This window comes from Bos grunniens, chromosome X (genome assembly GCF_055505025.1).
Source record: "Bos grunniens cultivar Pamir isolate PY7600 chromosome X, Bosgru_T2T1.0, whole genome shotgun sequence".
NCBI lineage: Eukaryota > Metazoa > Chordata > Mammalia > Artiodactyla > Bovidae > Bos > Bos grunniens.
The window spans coordinates 12880966-12903432 of NC_141194.1; the positions used below are offsets into that span (position 1 = coordinate 12880966).

The following is a 22467-nucleotide window of genomic DNA, read 5'->3' on the forward strand; positions in this document are numbered from 1 at the left end:
GGCTGTCTGAGTGCTTCAGGACATGGCAGCTGGCTTCTCCCAGAAAAGTTTATTCAAGAAAGAGCCCAGGGAGAAACATACTAGAATGCTTTAACTCCCCTCTTCCAGGAGCACATTGCCTGGTGTCTCAGGTCAGGTTGCCTAAAAGCAGAGCTCCAGATGAGGATTCTTGGAAAGTGGCACATCAGATGTATAAAATAATTATCTGTCTAATTGAATAAGTGAATGATCCCTTCTTCTGGTGGAGAATCCAAATGCTTAGCCTCCCTGGGCCTATGTCCCTTTCTGGGGAGCCAGCTGAGCAGAGCCCATGTTGTCCCATCACAGCTCCTTAGTAGTTCTCAACATCCTAAGTGGCAGCACCGTCTAAGTCCATGTGACCTGTCCAAGTTTTTTTGTTGCAAAAGCAGAATGAAAAAATATTTTTCTTTTTTTCTTAATATATAAATTTTATTGAAGTATAGTTGACTTACAGTGTTTCAGATGCACAGCAAGGTGATTCAGTTATACATAGACACATATATTATTTTTGAGATTATATTCCATTATAGGTTATTATAAGATAATGACTATAGTTCCCATTATACAGTAAGCCCCTGTTGATTGTTGCATATCTATTATTTTAAATTAGAAATCTAGCATTCTATTCATACTGTCAGACAAGTAGAATCAATGTCATAAAATTTTTAGTTGGGCAAAAATTCACATTTTCTAAAGCTTTTCTACTACACTTGATAAAGGCTTGAGAAAGAACATCAAAAAAAGAAGAGATGGAGAAATTGGAAAACATAAACTAAATGAAATGGGAGCACCGAACATGAAATAGAAAAAGTAAAACAAACTAGATAAAAGTGAAAGATCATCATATAGTCCAGTTGTTTTTAAACATAGCTGCTGATTTGAAACATATCTGGAGCTTTGGAGAAAAAAAGTGATACCTGAGCATTTGTATTTTTCAAAAAGTTCCAAGATAATTCTGATATACATCTGAATTTTAAAAAGTGATTACAGATTTTTCTATTAAATGGTGGTTTTGGTGATATAGAATTCTATTATTTTTTCTGTTGACCAATCATGGTATAATGGTATTAAGTCAGTAATAGCTACATAATCACTAGTAAAAGATGTTTATCAGTTTTCACAATTATTAGCCAGATAAAAAATAAAAGATAATTGCAAGCCATAAGGGGAACATGGTTAACCTAAACAGTATAAAATAATTACACACAATTTTGGGGGTCAAACGGAGTGATGTGGTCAGTGAAAGTGCATGCATGTACATGTTTTCATCCACCCAGCCAGTCTATGTCTTTTGGTTGGTGCATTAATCCATTTACGTATAAGGTAATTATGAATATATGATCCTATTAACATTTTCTTAATTGTTTTGGGTTTATTTTCCTTGTCTTGTGTGTCCTGCCTAGAGACATTTGTTTAGCATTTGTTGTAAAGCTGGTTTGATAGTGCTGAATTCTCTTAACTTTTGCTTGTCTGGAAAGCTTTTGATTTTTCCATCAGATCTGAAGGAGAGGCTTGCTGAATAGTGTTTTCTTGGTTGTAGGTTCTTCCGTTTCATCACTTTAAATACATCATGCCAGTCCCTTCTGGCTTGTAGAATTTCTGTTGAGCAATCAGCTGATAACCTTATGGGAGTTCCCTTGTATGTTATTAATATTTGTTGGTTTTCCCTTGTTGCTTTTAATATTTTATCTTTATCTTTAATTTTCATCATTTTGATTACTATGTGTCTCAGTGTGTTCCTCCTTGGGTTTATCCTGCCTGGGACTCTCTGTGCTTCCTGGACTTGGTTGACTTTTCCCATGTTAGGAAAGTTTTCAGCTATTATGTCTTCAAATATTTTCTCAAATCCTCTCTCTCTCTCTTCTCCTTCTGGGACCCCTATTATGTGAATGTTGGTGTGTTTAATGTTGTCCCAGAGGTCTCTTAGGCTGTCTTCATTTCTTTGCTTCCTTTTTTCCATATTCTGTTCTGGGGCAGTGATTTCTACCATTCTGTCGTCCAGCTCACTTATCTGTTCTTCTGCCTCAGTTATTCTGCTGTTGATTCCTTCTAGTGTATTGTCCATCATTTTTTGTTCTTTAGTTCTTATAGGTCTTGGTGAACATTTCTTGCATCTTCTCCATTCTGTTTTGGAGATCCTGGATCATCTGTACTATCATTATTCTGAATTCTTTTTCTGAAAGGTTGCTTATCTCCACTTCATTTAGTTGTTTTTCTGGGGTTTTATATTATCCCTTCATCTGGAACATAACTGTCTGCTTTTTCATCTTGATTAACTTTCTATAATGTGGTTTTGGTTTTAGCTGCTGTGGGATTGTGGTTCTTCTTGCTTTTTCTGCCTGCCCTCTGGTGGATGAACCTAAGAGGCTTCTGTAAGTTTCTTGATGGGAGGGATCAGTGCAGTTCAGTCATTCAGTCTTATCTGACTCTTTGCAACCCCATGGACTGCATCACTCCAGGCTTCCCTGTCCATCACCAACTCCCAGAGCTTACTCAAACTCATGTCCATCAAGTCGGTGATGCCGTCCAACCATCTCTTCCTCTGTCATCCCCTTCTCCTTCTGTCTTCAATCTTTCCCAGCATCAGGGTCTTTTCCAATGAGTCAGCTCTTTGCATCAGGTGGCCAAAGTATTGGAGCTTCAGCATCAGTCCTTCCAATGAATATTCAGGACTGATTTCCTATAGGATTGATGGGTTTAATATCCTTGTCGTTCAAGGGACTCTCAAGAGTCTTCTCCAACACCACAGTTCAATTCTTTGGTTTCTTTATGGTCCAACTCTCACATCCATACATGACTGCTGGAAAAACCATAGTTTTGACTAGATGGACCTTTGTTGGCAAAGTAATGTCTCTGCTTTTTAATATGCTGTCTAGGTTGGTCATAGCTTTTCTTCCAAGGAGCAAGTGTCTTTTAATTTCATGTCTGCACTCACCATCTGAAGTGATTTTGGAGCCCAAGAAAATAAAGTTTGTCACTGTTTCCATTGTTTCCCCGTCTGTTTGCCATGAAGTGATGGGACCCTATGCCATGATTTTAGTATTTTGAATGTTGAGTTTTAAGCTAGCTTTTTTCACTCTCCTGTTTCACTTTCATCAAGAGGCTCTGTTCAGGGCCATTCTAGTTGGCCACATCTGGCTGTTCACCCAGCTTGCAGCTGGAATGTCACCTTTGCCTGAGTCTTGGTCATCCACAAAGCCAGCTGTTCCTATAGGCTCCACATGTCCTTGACAGAGTCCTTATTCCCCTGAAGCCTGTTTGCCCACTCATTTCTCTGCCTTTCCACTAGACTTCAAGCTCCTCATCGGCAAGGTCTGGGGCTTATTTATCCTTAAACACTGGTTCTAGTACATGCTCTGCCTGTCATGGCTGTTGGATAAATATTTCTTGAGTGAATAACACTCAGGCCCAAGAGTGCTGGAAGCCATATAGCATAGTGGTCACAGCCCAGTTTTGGGACCTGAAGCCTGGTTTCACACTCTGCTATTTCTATGATCTTGGGTGAATTCCTTGCCTTCTAGATCCTCAATTTCCCCTCTGCTTCCTAGGGCTGTGATGATGAATGCAATAATCCATGCAAAACACCTAGAGCAACATGTGACACATAGCAAGGTTTTGGTAGTTCATAGTATACATTTATTAATAACAGTAACAGCAATGGTAATAATACAGTTAGCCTTAATGGAAAGGAGAAAGCTATAAGAAAAACTTGGAACTAGAAATCAGGCATGTTGAGTGCCTGCATCGTGGGTTTTGAAGAGGCAGGGAGTGGGAGTGCGTTGGGCACCAAGGATCCAGGGCAGGCAGTAAAGATGGGCTTACTCTGGGAAAGAGTGAACAGGGAGGGAAAAATGGAACAGGAGAACCCCAAACCCCACATCTGAGGGATAAGAGGAGCCATAACAGGAAGAGAGAATGATTCCAAGTAGGACACTGGCTCATCAGATGCAAGGGACAGGAGCTTTACAAATGGAGACAAGAGTGCCGAGCTGGACATTGGTCTCTGAAGACTAGAGGCAGCTGGGATGTGCTGAGGGCAGTTGGCAGGAGAGGTGGAGAGGAGTAGGGTCAGAGGAACGAAGAAGCAGGGCTCCAATAGAGCTTGGAGAGGGCCCAGTTAGCGATGAAGTGGGTGTGCTCAGGCCACAGCTTGTGTGCTGCAATGTGTTTCTGTGATGCAGATTAGTTTGTGAGTCTATAAAGGACTAATAAATAACGTGGAGGTCATATTGGTTCACATGTTAACATTTTGCATCACTGGCTAATAGCTGCTGAAAACCAAAGACTCTAGTAGCGCCAAATGTAGCAAGCCTGGGAGATAGGGAGCTGCATGGGATGTCCCTGCTCCCTGGGCTCTGCCACCGGGCTGTGTGGCCCCACTGTCTTGCAGGCCTTTGGGGCCATTCCTGCCCAGTCTTTGTGTTTTTATTCACAGACTCCATATCCCTCAGCAGCCAGAATCCTTCTGTTTTCTCCCTCCATCATGCTTACCCTTCTCCTTTTTTTTTTTAAAGGTAAACAGTCATATCTACTAGTGTTTCTTTATCAGAAATTGAATATAAAAAATTTCAGTGCTTTTTATTACAATTGTTTTTCTTAGTGCTTGAGTTGAAATTTTAATTTCTTTCCCCTACTTTTCCACTAGGCCTTGTTATTTTTAGTTTGCACTTTCAGAGCATTAGTTTTTAGTAATACATACATCCAATTATAGAAGACATTCCTCTTACTCCTTTTCCTAAGACTGAACAGTGCTGGGAGGAGAGATGGGAGGGAATAGCAGGATCTAGAGAAAGTTTTCTCAAGGATTGCCAGATTTGACCATCCTTGGCTATCTCCCCTTAGTAACTATTTTCCTAAGCTCTCTTTACTACATATTTAGGTGGTTATGTTTTTGCATTTTTTTTTTCCTTTCTGTGATCTTTTGCTACAGTCGGAACAAGCATCTGAGGCTGAGGTGCATCCCCAGCTGAACAGGGCCCCCTCTCAAGCTGCAGAAAGTAGTCCAACAAAGAAGGTAAGGCCAGCATGAGGACATTACTGTGATGGCCTTGTGACCCCTCCCCTAGGCTGCTTGCCTCTATTAGCTGAGAGACTTAAAGTTTTCATGCCCTGACATGATGTTTATGATCCAGATTTCCTTGAATCTGGGTTCTTTGTGAAGATTAGGGTCCTGATGATTCCCGGGCTCCACCTTGATGTCTCTGACAGTTTGTACTTCCGTCTTCAACCTCTAATCTAAATATGGTGGCATTGCTTTTGTCAAGACCGAGAGGAGCAATGGGGAGGGCCCTTAGCAGGACCCTGCACCCTACTAAACCTCGAGGACTGCTGAGGGGGCCTGGGTGGTCTCCCCTTTCTAGTCTTTGTGCCACAGTTTACCCTTGCCCACTGTGTCACCGAGTCCCAGTGCATTTGCTCACTCACTCACCATGTTCTCCATTCAGCTTCTCCCCCTCCTCTCTTCTGCCCCATTTTCTCAGGACCTCCTCCCATCACAGAGCATGTGCCTATGCTTGGGAGGACAGATGGGGTAGGGCCTCCAAGAAAGCAGGCTAGCTGCCTCCTTCCAGAAGACACAGTGGCTCACCAGCTTGGCTTGATGTAGGAGCTGGGGGTAGGAGAATGAGGAGTTTATGATGAAGACCTCTACAAACTTTAAAACTTAGAACTTATTTAGAACATATTCCCCAAAGCCCCAAAGTAAGGCAAGAGAGAATTTTGTCTTTAATAAGGAAAGGCCTCGTGATGTGAGATGCACACAGCATTTAAAAAAGAAAGGAGAGGAGGTAAAGAGGGCACCTGATTCCTGTGTCCTTCTAGGTAGCAAAAAGGTAATAGGCTGCAAACATGGGGAAAAAAAAAAGAAGGAAAGGCCCCTGGAATCTGATGGTCCCTCCAGGTCTTGCTAAGCCACAAATCAGCCAAGTGTCCTTGGATGTGGAGTTTGAATAGAGCGCATGACTGACTGTGGGGACAGGCCAGGAGGAACATAAGGGCATTGACAAGATGAGTGGCATTTACTTGTTTAACTTTTTTTTTTTAATCCACAGGAGATACCATATTCTCAACCCCCATCGAAGCCCATCCGTAGGAAATTCCGACCTGAAAATCAAGCTACAGAAAATCAAGAACCGTCTACCACTGTAGGCGGGCCAGCTTCTGTAGCAACCGTGAAACCCCATCCAGCAGTCCAAAAGTAAGTAGAACAGATAAATGCGCATATAGTCAGAACTTTCATTTTAAATCTGCATATTCTTATGTAAATGTAAACTTATGTTTACACTCAACCCCTTGGACTGGTGTGATTTTAATGGTTATAGTCTTACCTCACTCATTTCTGTGATTGTATTACAGTCTCCCAGTCATGTAGAAAGAGGATTTCTAAGTGATAAGACTTAACCTCCCAAGGAGTGTGTGAATCACAGGCTGGGGTGTGTTTCAGATTGGTTTGATTTCCTTCCCCTCCTCTCTCCTCTTCCTTTCCTTCCCACCCTTTTTGCTTGTTTTGACCTGTGTTTTCCTGGGAAGAAGACAGTACTATAAATGACAGTTCCCCTCTTTACCTGTCTTATCTCATGTCCCCCTGATGCATGTGACCAGCTTCAAGACCCTCAGACCCGACTTTGAGTAGATGCAGCATGTGATTCCTTTTCATTCCCATGAAGAGGTTCTGTTGCTGAGCATCTCAGCACAGAATGGTCACATGCAGAGCCTTTAAGATAACTTTCTGTAGCTGAATAGAGGGTAGGGACACCTGTGGACATGATCAGGGACCAAAAAAACCATCGTCTGGACAAGCCATCCTTCTCCAGAAGACTTTGACTTTAAGAAGAACCATCACTTGCCTCAGTGAAATTGAGTGAGGGCAGAAATTGAGGGCAGAAACCTGCTGCTATGTGTGACTTCAAGTGAGCCTGACTAGTCACTAACACAGATGCTTGGGATGTGTCATAACACCGCTCCTTACAGGTATCAGGGTCTGCTGCAGAGTTTCTCCTGCTTACACTGTTATAGGAAGAAAAGTAACAAGTTCTCTGGGTGTAGCTTGCTGATGAAGTCAATCTTCATTCTGAATCTGTGCAGCACTCTTCTTTAGGTGATAGCTTTTGTTTTTTTTTTTTCCAAATGGACAGTTCCCTAGTGGTATTAGTGCATCAAGGAAGTATATTTTATCCTTAATGGTCCCTGAGAGCTTTGGCCATCTTCCAGCCACCCTCCAGTCTAGAGGATGGGTCTTAGAGATACAAACGTGTAAACTTTCTTTGATATTCTCCCCAACTTTTCACGGTAATCTGTACTTCACATCAGTGCTGGCTATGTGACAACTGAGTGGTGGCTATGATATCCTCCAAAGTAGATGGGAGGGCCACTGGTGGAGTTCAAGCAGAAATCTTTGTCTTTTTTTTCATCTTTTTAAAAAAGCAACCTTATTTAGATGTGTTTCATGTAACGTCCAATTTACTCTTGTAAGTGTACACTTCAGTGGTTTTTAGTATATTTATATAGTTATACACTCATCATAACAGTCTAATTGTAGAACATTTTCATCGCCCCTAAAAAGAGATTCTGTGCCCATTAGCAGTCACTTTCCACTCCCACATCCCAGGCAACCGTTGTCTATCAATACTTTCTGTCTTTATAGATTTGCCTATTCTGGCTATTTCATTTAAATGGAGTCATATAACATATGGCCTTTTGTGACTGTCCTTTTTTACTTAGTATCATGTTTTTAAGGTTCATGCATGTTGTATAATAAGTCAGAACTTAATTTTTTAAAACTGCTGATTAATGTTCCATTATATGGATATATACCACGTTTTATTCACCCATGCATCAGCTGATGGACATTTGGGTTGTTTCCACTTTACAGCTAATAAGAATAATGATGCTGTGAATATTTATGTGCAGATTTCTGTGTGGACTGATATTTCCATTTGTCTTGAGTATTTATACCTAGGAATCAAATTGCTGGGTCATTGCTGGGTCATTTGGTAACTTTGGGCTTCCCTGGTGTCTCAGACGGTAAAGAACTTACCTGCAATGCAGGAGCCCTGGGTTCAATCCCTGCGTCGGGAAGATCCCCTGGAGAAGAAAATGGCAACCTACTCCAGTATTCTTGCCTGGAGAATTCCATGGACAGAGGAGCCTGGTGGGCTGCAGTCCCTGGGGTTGCAAAGAGTCGAGCATGACTGAGCAACTCATACTGGACTGGACTGATGGTAGCTTTATGTTTAACAGTTTGAGAACCTTCCATACTGTTTTCCAGAGTGGCAGTGTCTATTGCATTTTACAATCCTACCAGTAAAGTATGAGGGTTCCAGATTTTACTCTTCCTTACCAACACTTGTTATTTGATTTTTAGGGTTTTTATCATAGCCATCTTAGTGGGTGTGAAATGGTGTCTTATGGTTTTGATTTTTATTTCCTTAATGAACAGTGGTGTTGAGCATCTTTACATGTGCTTATTGGCCATGTGAATAACTTCTTCGGGAAAATGTCTGCTTATATTTTTTGCCCATTTTTCCTTGGATTGCTTATCTTTTAATTTTTGAGTTATGAGGTCTTTATATACTCTGGATATAAATCCCTTGTCATATATATGATTTGCAAATATTTTCTCCTGTTCTGTGCATTGTCTTTTTCCTTTCATAATGACACTATTTGAAGCACAATATTTTTAAGTTTGATCAAGTTTAATTTATCTAATGTTTTTCTTTTGTCCCTTGTGCTTTTGCTTTCATATCTAAGAAACCATTGCCCGTATCAAGTTCATGAAGATTAGTTCCTGTGTTTGCATCTACAAGCTTTATAGTTTTAGCTCTTATATTGAGCCCTATGGTCTATTTTGAGTTCATTTTTCTGTACAGTGTGATGAAGGGGTCCAGCTTCATTCTTTTGCATATGGATTTCCAGTTGTCCCAGCAGCATTTGTTGAAAAGAGGCATTTGTTTTATCTGCTTGTTCAGTCATCATCCGTCACCATGATATTCTTTCACTAGTTAGGTGAGCTCACGGGGTCAGGGTGAGAGAGGCTAGCACCCAGCAACACAAATAGTGCTATAAATGTCAGGTATCTAAGCTTTGCCATAAGGGAACTGTATAAGACTTATTTCAGGTCCCAGACCAGTTCATTTTAGAGTGATAAGGAGCAACTTAACACTCATAATTTTTTAAGACCTGGAGAGAGGACAGCCAGACACATAATGGTTAGTCTGTATAGTCCTTTATCGGTTAGGGTTCTGGGAGAGAATTAAGCTCTGATGCCCTTAAACATCTATGGTATGTAGTAAGTTAATCTCTCTCCAGTGCATTTAGAGTGGTTGTTATTATATTATTATATAACATAATAATATAATAACAACAATAACAATATAACAATAATGACAATAACAATAACATAACAACATATAACAGAATATATATATATTATATATATATAATAATATATTATATAATAATATAATAACAACAATAACAATATAACAATAACAACAATAACAACAACAACAATAACAATATAACAATAACAACAATAACAATAATAACAACAATAAAAATATATATTAATATATATTAATAATATATAATATATAATAATATAATATAAAATATTAAAAATATAATATAAAAATATATAATATATTATATATAATATATAATAGCATATATTATATATGCTATTATATACCATCTTTGGAAAAATTGAGAAAAGAGTCACAAAGCAAGTTGCAAAATGGTCATCAGCTTTTGGGGAAATTAACATTAGAAGTGACCTATTAATAAGAAACAAATTCTGCTTCAGATACCATCATTGTCTACTCTGTATAGGAGAGAGGAACTAATAAAATATTCTCTCCAAGTGAGCTGCTGAGTCCAGGTTATAAGTAATAAATAGCTCTTAGATTGTGTAGTCATTAATGAACTGCCTATAAGGACAGAAGTGGGGTTTTCTTAGAAATAATTTGGCTTGATTGTCTTTTCCTGTATTTTATTTATCTGCTAAGGATGGATTTTGGGAAAATAGAATTGTTTGAACAGTTTAGAACTAGAGGGTGTTGTGTGGCAATACTGTGACCAAACCTGTGCCAGCTTCTGTGGCCTAAGCTCTTCTCTGGAACCCCAGGAGGTGTCCTGTGGCACCCCAGGGCATTCCAGGGAGCTTGTGTGGTAGGGTCTGCTTGCCTGCATGAAGTTCTTGGTGTGGTTGGGATTCTGTTTCCCTTCTCTCTTCGTGTTTGTCAGCAGTGGAATGAATATCTGTGGGATTGATGATTGGCATCTCTAATGGAAACCTACCATTTCCAAGAAGAGAAAAGGCAATAAAAACTCACTTCTTAGAAGCTGTACTCAGAATTCCATGGGAGAAAGCAGGGTCCAGGGTGAAGGCTAAGAAGATTTTTCTTATCTAGAGATCCCAGTTTATATTCCTTCAAACAGTGGTTCAGCTGATTGAAAAAAAATGAGGTAACAGTCACTCAAATAACAAAGAAACTGACTTCTTTCTTATGTAGAAGTCTGAGTTGGTGACTGGTCCAGAAGCATACCTGTCCAGAACCCGGGTCCCTTCTGTCATCTTGTTTCAGATCCTACGAGGGTTGCCTTTATCCATAGGGTTTGGAAGTGGCTCACCTCTAACATGTTCATGTTCCAGGTCCCAGAAAGGGGAAAGGAACAAATGGAGAGAAAATAAGTTACTTTTAAGGACATCATCATTTCTCTTGGATACCTTTCACCTAGATTTAGCCATATGGCCTCACCTACTTGCAAAGAAGACACAGAAATGCGGCTAGTTTCTAATTGTATGGCCGTGTGCCTAGCTCAAACTGAGGAGGAGATGCGGCTGAAAACAGGAAGGCACAAGAATATGATTGGAGGACAGTCTGCCACATAACCTTCAATGTACAAGCCTCACAGTGTACAGTTCTAAACTGAGAGATTGCCTGATGAACAACAGCAGCAGGTCAAAGAAACACCTCACTGTTACTCCCTTATTTTCCTCCTTGGAAACCAGGCCAGTTAGAGCCCAGCCTGGAACAGTGAGTAACAAGGTTAGGAGAACCTAGACAGACTCTAGAAGCAGGTCTTAAGAGGTGAGGCAAGTTGGACGCCTTTGCTGAACTCTTGAGAGGTTTTTGAAGCTGGATCCTGTCTTTGCATTATGCAGGGCTCATTTGGTGACAAAACATAAAGAACAACTTGAGCTAGCAAAACCGTGTTCATTATTATAAGAATACAGGGGTGACTCATTGAACCCAGGGACATGGGTGGATTGGGGGAGAGGACCATATTTCTATTGGCCTTCCTCCTGATTCATCTCTATTTTCTGACATTTTTATCTGTGAAATCTTCTCAACCACCTTCGGCTCCAGATATTACGTTCTCACTGTGCAGGGCCCAGGCTAAACCAAACTCTTAACTGGAACCCACATCCCTGGGAGAGAGAATCTGGCAAGCTTAGCACAGGCTAGCATCTGTTCAAGTGTGAAAACAGAACTGACTGTTTCATGGAACAAATAGGACTGTCTGCCTGGGGCCTATCCCTATAGAGGAGGGGAAGTGGATGGAGACAATTCCCAGAGAAGGGAAAACTGTTATAAGCTGGCACACTTAGCGTGGTAGTTATTTAAGTAGAGGCATCCAGCTCTGATCAAGATGTATTTTCATAAAAAATTTTATTTTATAATAATTATAGATTCATAGAAGATTAAAAAATAGTACAAAGAAATCTTGTGTATCTTTAATGTAGCTTCTCTCAGTGGTTACATTTTACCTACCTTATTTGGGACAGTACATATGTATAGTTCTATGCCATTTTATCACATTTGTATGTCTTGTAACCACCACTGTAATCAAGATACAGGAGTCACCCCTACCTCATCCTCTTTTCTACTCTTTACCTGTGGTAACCACTGATCGGTTTCCTGTCTCTATAATTTTGTCATTTTCAGAATGTTGTACATATAGAATCACACAGCATGTGACCTTTTGAGCTTTGCTTGTTTTCTCTCAGCATAATGCCCTTGACATCTAAGTTGTGTAAATCAATACTGCTAAGAAGTATTCTACGCTATGAATGTACCACAGTCTGTTTAGCCGTTCACCTATTCAGAGACCTTTTGTTTGTGTCTAGTTGTCAAGTATTACAGATAAAGCTGTTGTGAGCATCTGTGTACAGGTTCTCATGTATACATATGTTTTCATTTCTCTGTAATAAATGTCTAGGAGTGTGATTGTTGGGTTGCGTGCTAAATGTATATTTAGTTTTTAAAGAAACTGCCAAGTTGTTTCCCAAAATGACTGTACCATTTTATCTTCCCACCACCAATGTACAAGATTCAGTGTCTGCACATCCTCACTAGCTTTTGATACTGTCACTTAAATTTAAAAATTAGCTGTTCTAATAGGTGTGTAGCGCTATCCCATGGTGGTGTTAATTTGCATTTCCCTAATAGCTAGAGCATCTTTTCATGTATTTGCCATCACATGTCCTCTTTGGTTACATGTCTTTTCATCACGTTTGCCCATTTTCTAATTGAATTGTTTTTTAACATTGAGTTTTGAGAGTTCTTCGTATATTCTAAATACAGATCAATTGTTACATCTGTGGTTTGCAAATGTTTTCTCTCAGTCTGTGGGTTATCTTTTCATTCTCTTAAAAGAGTCTTTTGCAGAGCAAAAGTTTAAAATTTTTGATGAAGTCCCAACTTACTGATTTCTTTTCCTTTTATGGATTGTGCTTTTCTTGTCACCTCTAAAATCTCTTCACTAAGCTCTAGGTCCTGATCATTTTCTCTTACATTTTCTTCTAAAAATTTTATAATTTTACACTTTACATTTAGGTTGGTGATCCATTTTGTGTTAATTTTTATATAAAGTTTGAGATTTGGGTCAAGATTCATTTTTTGGCCTATGGATATTGAATTGCTTCAGCACTTTCATTGAAAAGGCTGTTCTTTTTCTATGGACTTGCTTTTGCTTGTCTGTCAAAAATAAATAATCTGTACTAGTGTGAATCTCTTTCTGGGTTCTTTATCCTGTTCCAGTGATCTATGTGTCTTTCACTCTGCCAATACCACACAGTCTTGATTGCTATCTTTATTACTTTGCCACTTGATACTATAGCTATATAATAAGTCTTCTGTTTTTCCCACTTCGTATTTTTCAAAACTGTTTAGCTATTCCAATTCCTTTGACTTTCCATTTAATTTTAGAATACTTTTGTCTTGAGCTGAAAAGATCTTGCTGGGATTTCCATGCTGCTGCTGCTAAGTCACTTCAGTCGTGTCCGACTCTATGCGACCCCATAGACGGCAGCCCACCAGGCTCCCCTGTCCCTGGGATTCTCCAGGCAAGAGTACTGGAGTGGGGTGCCATTGCCTTCTCCGGGATTTCCATGAGAATTATGTTAAACCTTTATGTCAATCTGGGAAGAGTTGACATCTTTACTGTGTTGAGTTTTTCAATCCATGAACATATATTTCTCCATTTACTTAGATCCTATTTATTTCTTTCATTTGTGTTGTATATTTTCAGCATGTAAGTTCTATATATGTTGTGGTATATCTAAGAATTTCAATGAGTCTTTATGAATAAAATTATAAAAATCTACATTAGTTTATCTGATCATGTGATTCTCTTTTTCACCTGTTAAAGTAATGAATTATATTGATTGTTTTTGAATATTGAATCAGTCTTGCATCCCTGGAATAACTCCTCTTGGTCATGATTTATAATTCTTTTTTATATTGCTGAATTCTATTTGCTAATATTTTATTAAAGATTTTACATCTGTATTCAGGAGGAATATTGTATCTAATTTCTGTCTTTCTGGGCTGCCCCTTTCCCAGTCCTTTGGCTAGAGAGAGCAGAATTTTGGGGAGGCTTTTTATTGTCTGCTCTCATTGGCATTTATGAGATCCATATGAAGTGAAAAAGAAAACCCAGGTAGTTCGTGGCTATTCTTTCCTTGGGTACCAAATTCCCTAGCTGGTTTGCCTTCTTCACTCTACTTTGCAGAGTCATCTTATATTATTCTTTATATTATGTCCAGTGTTTTACTGTATTTAGTGGGAGGAATAGAGAGAAATGTATCTACTCTGTCTTGTCCTGAAACCAGAAATCCAATCTGTATCTTGTAAAAAAATATATTTTGGAGCTTCTTCCCTGCCTATTTATGGGTAAAAAACTAATGTTTAAACTTGTTGGAGAGGGAGTATGCCTTATACAGGTGAATAGAGTGGCTAGTATAGTATACATTCTCAGTGTACCGCCACCAGATCTCTCCAGTGGTCACAATGCTTTCTAGTTTAGTCGCTCTGGCTCCCAGGGATCACAAACATGTTTGTTTCTCTGGGGGAACTTAGATGGTCCTTTTGCTCTGAGGATTCAGTATTTCTTGCTGTGGGATATAAGGCTGTAGGTTCTACAACCACATTGACAGTTTTGAGGGGGAAAGTAGTTGCTAAGAAAAATTAGGGCCAGTCAGGCAGTATAAGCAAAGACTGTAATGGGCCAGGTGGGATGTGTGTGGTCACCTTAGTTACACCTGTTCTGTGAATTTACTGTTGACTTACTTTGGAAAGACTGGTATTAAAACAATTTTGTGTTTTTCTCAAGTGCCACAGATGCATGTTGGTGTATGCACTTGCACACACACACTCACACACAAACACACTTAGGAATTCATGCCTAATAATAAAGAAATAAAAGAGAGGTATGTAGGTTGACTGAGTTAATGTAGGATTTTTACTGAAGAGAATGTTTTTCTATTCTTTGCCTTCAGACTTGCCCACAGGGCCACCTGCAGGTCTTTGAAATGCCATTAATGATGCACAAAAAGGGTATTCCAGTTAATGTCATTTGTCAGGAAGAAATGCTTATTAAATGCCTTTGGATAAATGGAAAAAAACGTGTTTGAAAAGGCCCAATTCACAGCTTTTCTTCAAGTTGTAAAATGGAAACTGCTTCATGTGTAAATAATTCATCCCAAGAAACTTATTTCCTTTGGTATGTGCCTGCCTGCCTGTGAATATATGATTTTATTTTGGGAGCTCTGTGATGTTAGCCCCTTATTAGTTTAGCACTTCTCGTGAATCAGAGAGTTCTGACCCACAGGGATCTGGACCTCTAAGTTCTGTGTCACTGAACTGTCTGTACTTTTTTGTAGGCAGTCTTCCAAACAGAAGAAGGCTATTCAAACTGCTATCCGCAAAAATAAAGAGGCAAATGCCGTGCTGGCCCGTCTGAACAGTGAGCTCCAGCAGCAGCTCAAGGTAAAGAGCTTCCTGAATTTGGATAACCAGGCTTTGTGTCTGGTTGTTGTGTTTTGTTTTGACAAACATTGGCTGAGCATCTGGTTCTATTCGTGTTGGTAAGACTTAACTCTTTGTTCTCAGACTCCTTTTGGAAGGCAGAGAGTTGCTGTATTTGTTTCATGGGTTGATTCTTGTTAGAGGAAGACTTGAAGCTTTAATATGCAAGCTACATATTGTGTGCTAGTTAAAAAGACAGAGAAGCTATTACAAAACTCTCTGAAGCATTCTTTATTGTCCAAAGCTTCTGGGTAAACCCCTAATTTGTTGAGGTCCTCTATGAATGATGCTATACTCATTTCAGTGGAAGAGGGTGGCCCTGATCCTCTCAAAGGCTATCCCCTCCTCTGGTATCTTGGAAATGGTTCCACATCACCTCAAGGACATCTCCTCTGTTCTTATTGCCTGTTTCTATTCACCATTATTCTCCCCTGTATTATTAGTTTCCCAGGGCTGCCCTAACAAAGTGCTATAAACTTAGTGGCCTAAAAGAATGGCAGCTTACTCTCTGCCAGCTATGGCAGCTAGACTTCTGAATCACAGTGTCTGCAGAGCTATACTCTCTCTGAAGGCTCTAGGGGAGAATTCTTCCTGTCTTCTTCCCAGTTTCTGGTGGTGGCTGGCAGTCCTTGGCATTCCTTGGCTGGTAGATGTATCACTTCAATTTCTGCCTCCACTGTCTGTCATAAAGTTTTTTCTGGCCTCCGTGTATCTGTGTCCAAGTCCTCTTTTTATCCTTCCCTTTTCTTATAGGGATATACTGGTCATTGGGTTGGGGCCCACCTTAATCTAGCACAGTCTCATGTTTTAACTAGATTATATCTGCAAATACCTTATTCTATATAAGTTCACATTTACAGGTACTGGGAGTTGAGTTAAGCACACCTTTTCAGGGCAGCCCTGACATCCCTTGATTTTCTGCTGGATCACTGCCGCCCACGAAGAAACGCGCTCTAGTGTTGTCCAGTGCATTGGCGCCCACATCCTCCTCCAGCTGCTGCCCGGTCTCTAGTCTCCTTCATAGCCAAGCTTCCTAAGAGTTGTTATTTACTGTCTCTGCTTCCTCACTAGCAGTGTTCTCTCCCTTGACTTTGCTGTGGCTTTTACTCTCATTTACTCACACCCCTCTTACAGCCATGTTCAGTGGGCCTGTTTTAATACTATTTGGATTTGCAGAACCTGTGCCATAGACCGTTGGCAATTCCTTCCTCTGAAATGTCTTTTCTAACTGGTTTTCAGGATGTCATACTTTCCGTGTCCTTCTCCTTCACTGATGACTCTTTTTTTATCAGTCTGTACTGTCTCTTCATTTTTATTTTCTCTTTCATTACTCCCTGCCTTCGCCCTTTTTTTTTTTTGGCTGTACCACACAGCTTGTGGGATCTCAGTTCTACAGCCAGGGATTGAACCCAGGTCATGGCAATGAAAGGCTGGAATCCTAACTGTAAGCCAACAGGGAACTCCCCTAATATTTTATTATGAACATTTTCAAGCATGCAAGAAAGTTACACAATGTTGGTTCTCCCATTCACATCTTGCTACACTTGTTTTTATCACATATCTGTCCTTTTTTATCCCTCTTATCTACCCTTCAGTCTGTCTTATTTTTAACATGTTTTCAACATGTGTGTGTCCCCTGAATATTTTAACATGTATATCATTAACTAGAGTTAAATATTTTTACAAACTTTCCTTATGTTGTACATTTTACATACAATGAGTGCACACAACTTAAGTGTACACTTGCTGACTCTTTGTAAGTGTGTATACTAATGGTTTCTAACCCCATATCAAGATAGAGGATATTACCATCTCCCTGGAAAGCTCCCTCATACTCCTTCCCAGTTAATTTCTGCCGTGCTTAACCCCTCTTCTAAACTTCTTATGCCATATTGTTGCCTCTTCTATGACTTTATGTAAACAGTGTCCTCTGACATGTACTTTTGTGGAAAGCTTCTTTCACGTAGCATTGTTTTTGAGATTCATTTTCATCATTATATGTCTTAGTAATCTGTTCTATTTTATTGCTGAGTGATATTCTACTGAGTGAGTATACTATAGTTTGGTTATTAATTCTATTATTGGACACCTGGAAATTCTAGTTTTTGCTATTTTGAATAAAACTGCATTTTTAAATAACTATGTGGGAATATTTTCTCATTTCTCTTGGGTAAATTTCTAGGATTTAGGATTAGTAGGTAATATGGTGATTGTGTGTGATTGGTTTGAATAGAAACTACTAGAGCTTTTCCCAAAGTGGTTGTAGCATTTAGTATTCCCACCACTACTATGTGAGAGTTCTGGTTGTTCCTCATCTTCACCAACACTTGGTATTACTGTTTTAATTTTTATCTAGTCTTGTGGTGATATAGTTTTTATTTTACATCTCCTTAGCGCTTTTCTATGTGATTATTTACTTTTCATATATTTTATTTTGTGAAGTGTTTTTTCCAAATGTTTGGCCATTTAAAAATCATTTTCAGTCTTTTTTGTAGAGTTGTAGGTAGATGCTTTTTATATTTTCTGTTGCCAGTCCTTTGTTGAGATATATATTTTATGAATGTTTTCTTCCAGTCTTTATTTTGCCTATTAATTTTCTTAACTATCTTTTCATGAATAGAAGTTTTTAATTTTGATAAAGTCTGATTTATAATTTTTTCTCTTATGGTTATTAACTTTCTTCCTATTATATAAGGAAACTTTGCCTACATCTAAATTATGAACATATTCTCCTATGTGTTCTTCTAAATGCTTTACTGTCATAACTTTTACATTTAGATCTGTGATACATTTGTGTTTTTAAACTACTTTTTTATTTATTACATACTAAACTATTATTTATTTATTATAAAGCTGTATGTATTTAATGTATGTGACATGATGAGTTTGGAGGTAATTATATATCCATGAATCTGTCACAATTTATGCCATAAATTGCCCATCCCTTGTAAAAATTTCCTCTTGCCCTCATTATTATTGAAGTACAGTTGCTGTACAATATTATATAAGTTATAGGTGTACAATATAGGGACTTAAATTTTTAATGGTTATGCTTCATTTATAGTCATTATAAAATATTAGCTATGACTTTCTGTGTTGTATAATATATCCTTATAGCCCTTTACCTTTTCCTCTTCCCACTGGTAACCATTAGTTTATTCTTTATTTATTTGGCTTCACTGGTTCTTAGTTGTGGCATGTGGGATCTTTAGTTGCAGCATGTGAACTCTGTTTCAGCATGCAAACTCTTAGGATTTTTAGTTGTGGCATATGAATTCTTAGTTTCGGCATGGAAACTCTTAGTTGTGGCATGCAGGATCTTTAGTTGCAGTATGGGAGATCTAGTTCCCTGATCAGGGATCGAACCCAGGCCCCCTGCATTGGCATCATGGACTCTTAGCCACTGGACTACCAGGAAAATCCCTCCTTTTTATTACATTCACTAGTTTGTTGAATTTTTTTTTAATTCCATATATAACTGATCTCATGGGCTTCCCAGGTGGTGCTAGTGGTAAAGAACCTGTCTGCCAATGCAGGAGATGTAAGAGACCTGGGTTTGATCCCTGGGTTGGGAAGGACCCCTGGAGGAGGGCATGGCAACCCACTCCAGTATTCATGCCTAGAGGATCCCATGGACAGAGGAGCCTGGTGGGCTACAGTCCATGGGGTTGCAAAGAGTCAGACGCAACTGAAGCAACTTTAGCACGCACACATATACAGTATTTGTCTTTCTCTGTCTGACTTATTTCACTTAGCATAATGTCCCAAGTTCATCCATGTTGTTGCAGATGGCAGAATTTCATTCTTTTTCATCACTCACATAATTATAGTTTCTTTTATGTGGTGAGAACATTTAAGATTTACTTCTTAGCAGTTTTTAAGTATAGAATACAATATTGTTAGCTATAGTCACCATGCTATACATTACATCCACAGAACTTATATGTCTTATGACTGCAAGTTTGTACCCTTGCTCAGCATCTCCCCATTTCCTGCACCCGCCTCCCAGCCCATGGCAACCACCATTCTACTCTCTCTGTGAAGTTGGCCTTTTTAGATTACACATAAAAGTGATATCATATGGTATTTGCCTTTCTCCGTCTGACTTATTTCACTTAGCGTAGGGCCCACAAGGTCCATCAGTGTCACAAATGGCAGAATTTCCTTCTTTCTTTTGGCTGAATGATATTCTATTGCATGTATGTACCACATCTTCTTTATCCATTTGTCTGTAGAGCGAAACTTGTTTCCGTATCTCAGCTATTGTACATAATACAGTGAACATGGGAATGCACATATCCCTTTGAGATCCTGATTCTTTTCCTTTGGATATACCCAAAAGTGGGATTACTAGATCTTATGATGGTTTTTTTTTTAATTTTGAGAAACCTCCATACCATTTTGTGTAGTTGCTGAATCAGTCTGCATTCTGACCGACATTGTACAAGTGTTCCCCGTTCTCCACATCCTTGCCAACACTTATCCCTTATCTTTTTGATAATAGCCATTTTAACAGGTGTGAGGTGATATCTCACTTTGGTATTGATTTGCATTTCCCTGATGATTAGTGATGCTGAACATGTTTTGTGTACCTGTTGGCCATTTGTTTTAGAATGCTGTATTTCCATTTTTATTTGTTTCAGGATAGTTTTTTGATTTCCCTTTTGATGTCTTCTTTGACTCATTGGTTGTTTAGAAGTGTTTTGTTTAATCTCTATGTATTTCTGAATTTTCTAGTTTTCCTCTTGTTACTGATTCCTAGTTTAATAACCTTGTAGTTGGAAAATGTACTTGGTATGACTTTGATGTTCTTAAATCTGCTAAGACTTATCTTGTAACCTATCATATGATATGTCCTCAAGAGTATTTCATGTGTGCTTGAGAATATGTATTCTGATTCTAGTGGATGAAATGTTCTGTATGTCTGTTAGGTTCATTTGGTATAGTTCAAGACCAACATTTCCGTGTTACATTTTTGTCTGGATGATATACCCACTGTTGTAAGTGAGCTGTTGATGTCCCTCATTATTACTGTGCTTTTGTCTATTTCGTCTTTTGGATTTTTTAATATTTACTTGATATATTTAGTGCTCTGATGTTGCCTGCATATATATTTATGACTTATATTTTCTTTATGAGTTAATCCCTTTAACATTATATAATGACATTCCTTGTCTCTTGATATGGTTTTTGGACTATAGCCTGTTTTATCTGGTAAAAGAATAACTACCCCTCTTGTCTTTTGATATCTACTTGCATGGAATATCTTTTTCATCCTTCATTTTTTCCTATGTGTGACCATAAACCAAAGTGAGTCTCTTATAGGCAGCATGTAGTTTGGTCCCTTCTTTTTTTTTAATCCATTGATCTGCTCTATGCCTTTGGATTGGAGAACTTAATTCATTTACATTTGAAGTAAATATTAATAGGTAAGGATTTACTAATACCCTGTTAACTGTTTTCTGACTGTTTTATAGTTTTCTTGTTCATTTCTCCCTCTCCTACTGCCTGCCTTTGTGAATTGATTTTCTGCAATAGTATGCTTTGATTGTCTTCTCTTTATCTTTTGTGAGTCTATTGTAGGTTTTTGTGTTTGCTTTGTTATCATGAAGCTTACATAAAACATCTTGTAGGTATAACAGTCTATTATATGCTGATAACTTTGATTGCATATAACAACTCTTGGAGAAGGCAATGGCAACCCACTCCAGTCTTCTTGCCTGGAGAATCCCAGGGATGGGGGAGACTGGTGGGCTGCCGTCTATGGGGTCACACAGAGTCGGACCCAACTGAAGCGATGCAGCAGCAGCAGCAGCAGCAGCAACTCTACCCTTTTACTCCCCCTTTTGTTTTTGAACAAAAGCAAAAAAAGCAAAAACAAAAAAAGGGCTTCCCTTGTGGCTCAGCTGGTAAAGAATCCGAGAGACCTGGGTTCGGTCCCTGGGTTGGGAAGATCCCCTGGAGAAGGGAAAGGCTACCCACTCCAGTATGCTGGCCTGGAGAATTCCATGGACTATACAGTCCACAAAGAGTCGGACACTACTGAGTGACTTTCACTTTGTTTTTGAATTCATAATTTACTTTTCATATTTTATATTCATCAACAAGTTATTTTAGCTATGCTTATTTTTAATACTCTTTTCCTTTAGCATTTATACTAAATTTAAGTGGTTAACACACTGCCATGTTACAGTATTAGAGTATTCTGAATTTGACTATATACTTACGTTTACCCCAGTATATTGTATGTTTTCATATTACCAATTAGAATCCTTTCATTTCAGCTTGAAGAACTTCTTTCTACATTTCTTGTGAGGCAGATCTGGTGGTGATCAACTCCCTTGGCTTTTGTTTGTGTGGGGAAATCTTTTATCCCTCCTTCATTTCTGAAGGATAACTTTGTTGAATAGAGTATTCTTGTTTGGCAATTTTTTTTTTTTTCTATGAGCACTTTGTATTATCATCTCACTCTCTCAAAGGGTGCTAAGAAATCCACTGATAGCCTTATGAGAAGTCCCTTTTAAGTTATAAGCTTCTTTTCTCTTGCTTCTTTTAAGATTTTTCTCTTTGAGTTTTGACAAGTTTATTATAATGAGTCTTAAAGAGGAAATCTTCAGTGGAGTTTGTTTGATGACCTTTGAGCTTCATGAACTTGGATATCCATATCTCTCTCCATATTCAGAAAGTTCTCAGCCATTATTTCTTCAAATGAGCTCTGTGTCTCTTAACTTCAGGAACTCTAATAATTCACAAATTATTTCTTTTGATGACATCGCATAGATCATGTACCTTTCTTCATTCTTTTAAATTTCTGTTTTCTTTGTTCTCCTCTGGCTGGATAGTTTCAAAACCCTTGAAACTGTCTATCTTAGATTCTTTATTCTGCTTGATCCGTTCTGATGTTGATGTTCTCTATTATATTTTTAATTCATTCATTTTATTATTCAGCTCCAGAATTTCTTGTGGCTCTATTTTATGATTTCTATCACTTTGTTAAACTTCTTGTTTTATTCATGTAGTATAGTTTTCCTGATTTAATTGACTTGTCTTTCTGTGTTTTCTTGTAGCACATTGAGTTTCCTTAAAATAGCCGTTTAAATTCTTTATTGAGTAAATCCTATATCTCCATGTCTTT

General features: G+C 38.6%; 1 protein-coding gene across 26 annotated transcripts in view; it reads left to right on the forward strand.

The window, feature by feature from the left end:
• Nucleotides 1-22467, forward strand: part of REPS2 (RALBP1 associated Eps domain containing 2) — a 246625-nt gene that overhangs the window by 213260 nt on the left and 10898 nt on the right. For all 26 annotated transcript variants that reach the window (XR_015158496.1, XR_015158495.1, XR_015158497.1 and 23 more), the window contains 3 exons: nucleotides 4952-5035; nucleotides 6072-6217; nucleotides 15188-15293. Coding sequence is in view for 21 of the 26 variants with exons in the window: in XM_086386766.1 (XP_086242892.1) it covers nucleotides 4952-5035; nucleotides 6072-6217; nucleotides 15188-15293 (336 nt within the window). In the remaining 5 variants the exon portion in view is untranslated. The remainder of the gene's footprint in view (nucleotides 1-4951; nucleotides 5036-6071; nucleotides 6218-15187; nucleotides 15294-22467) is intronic.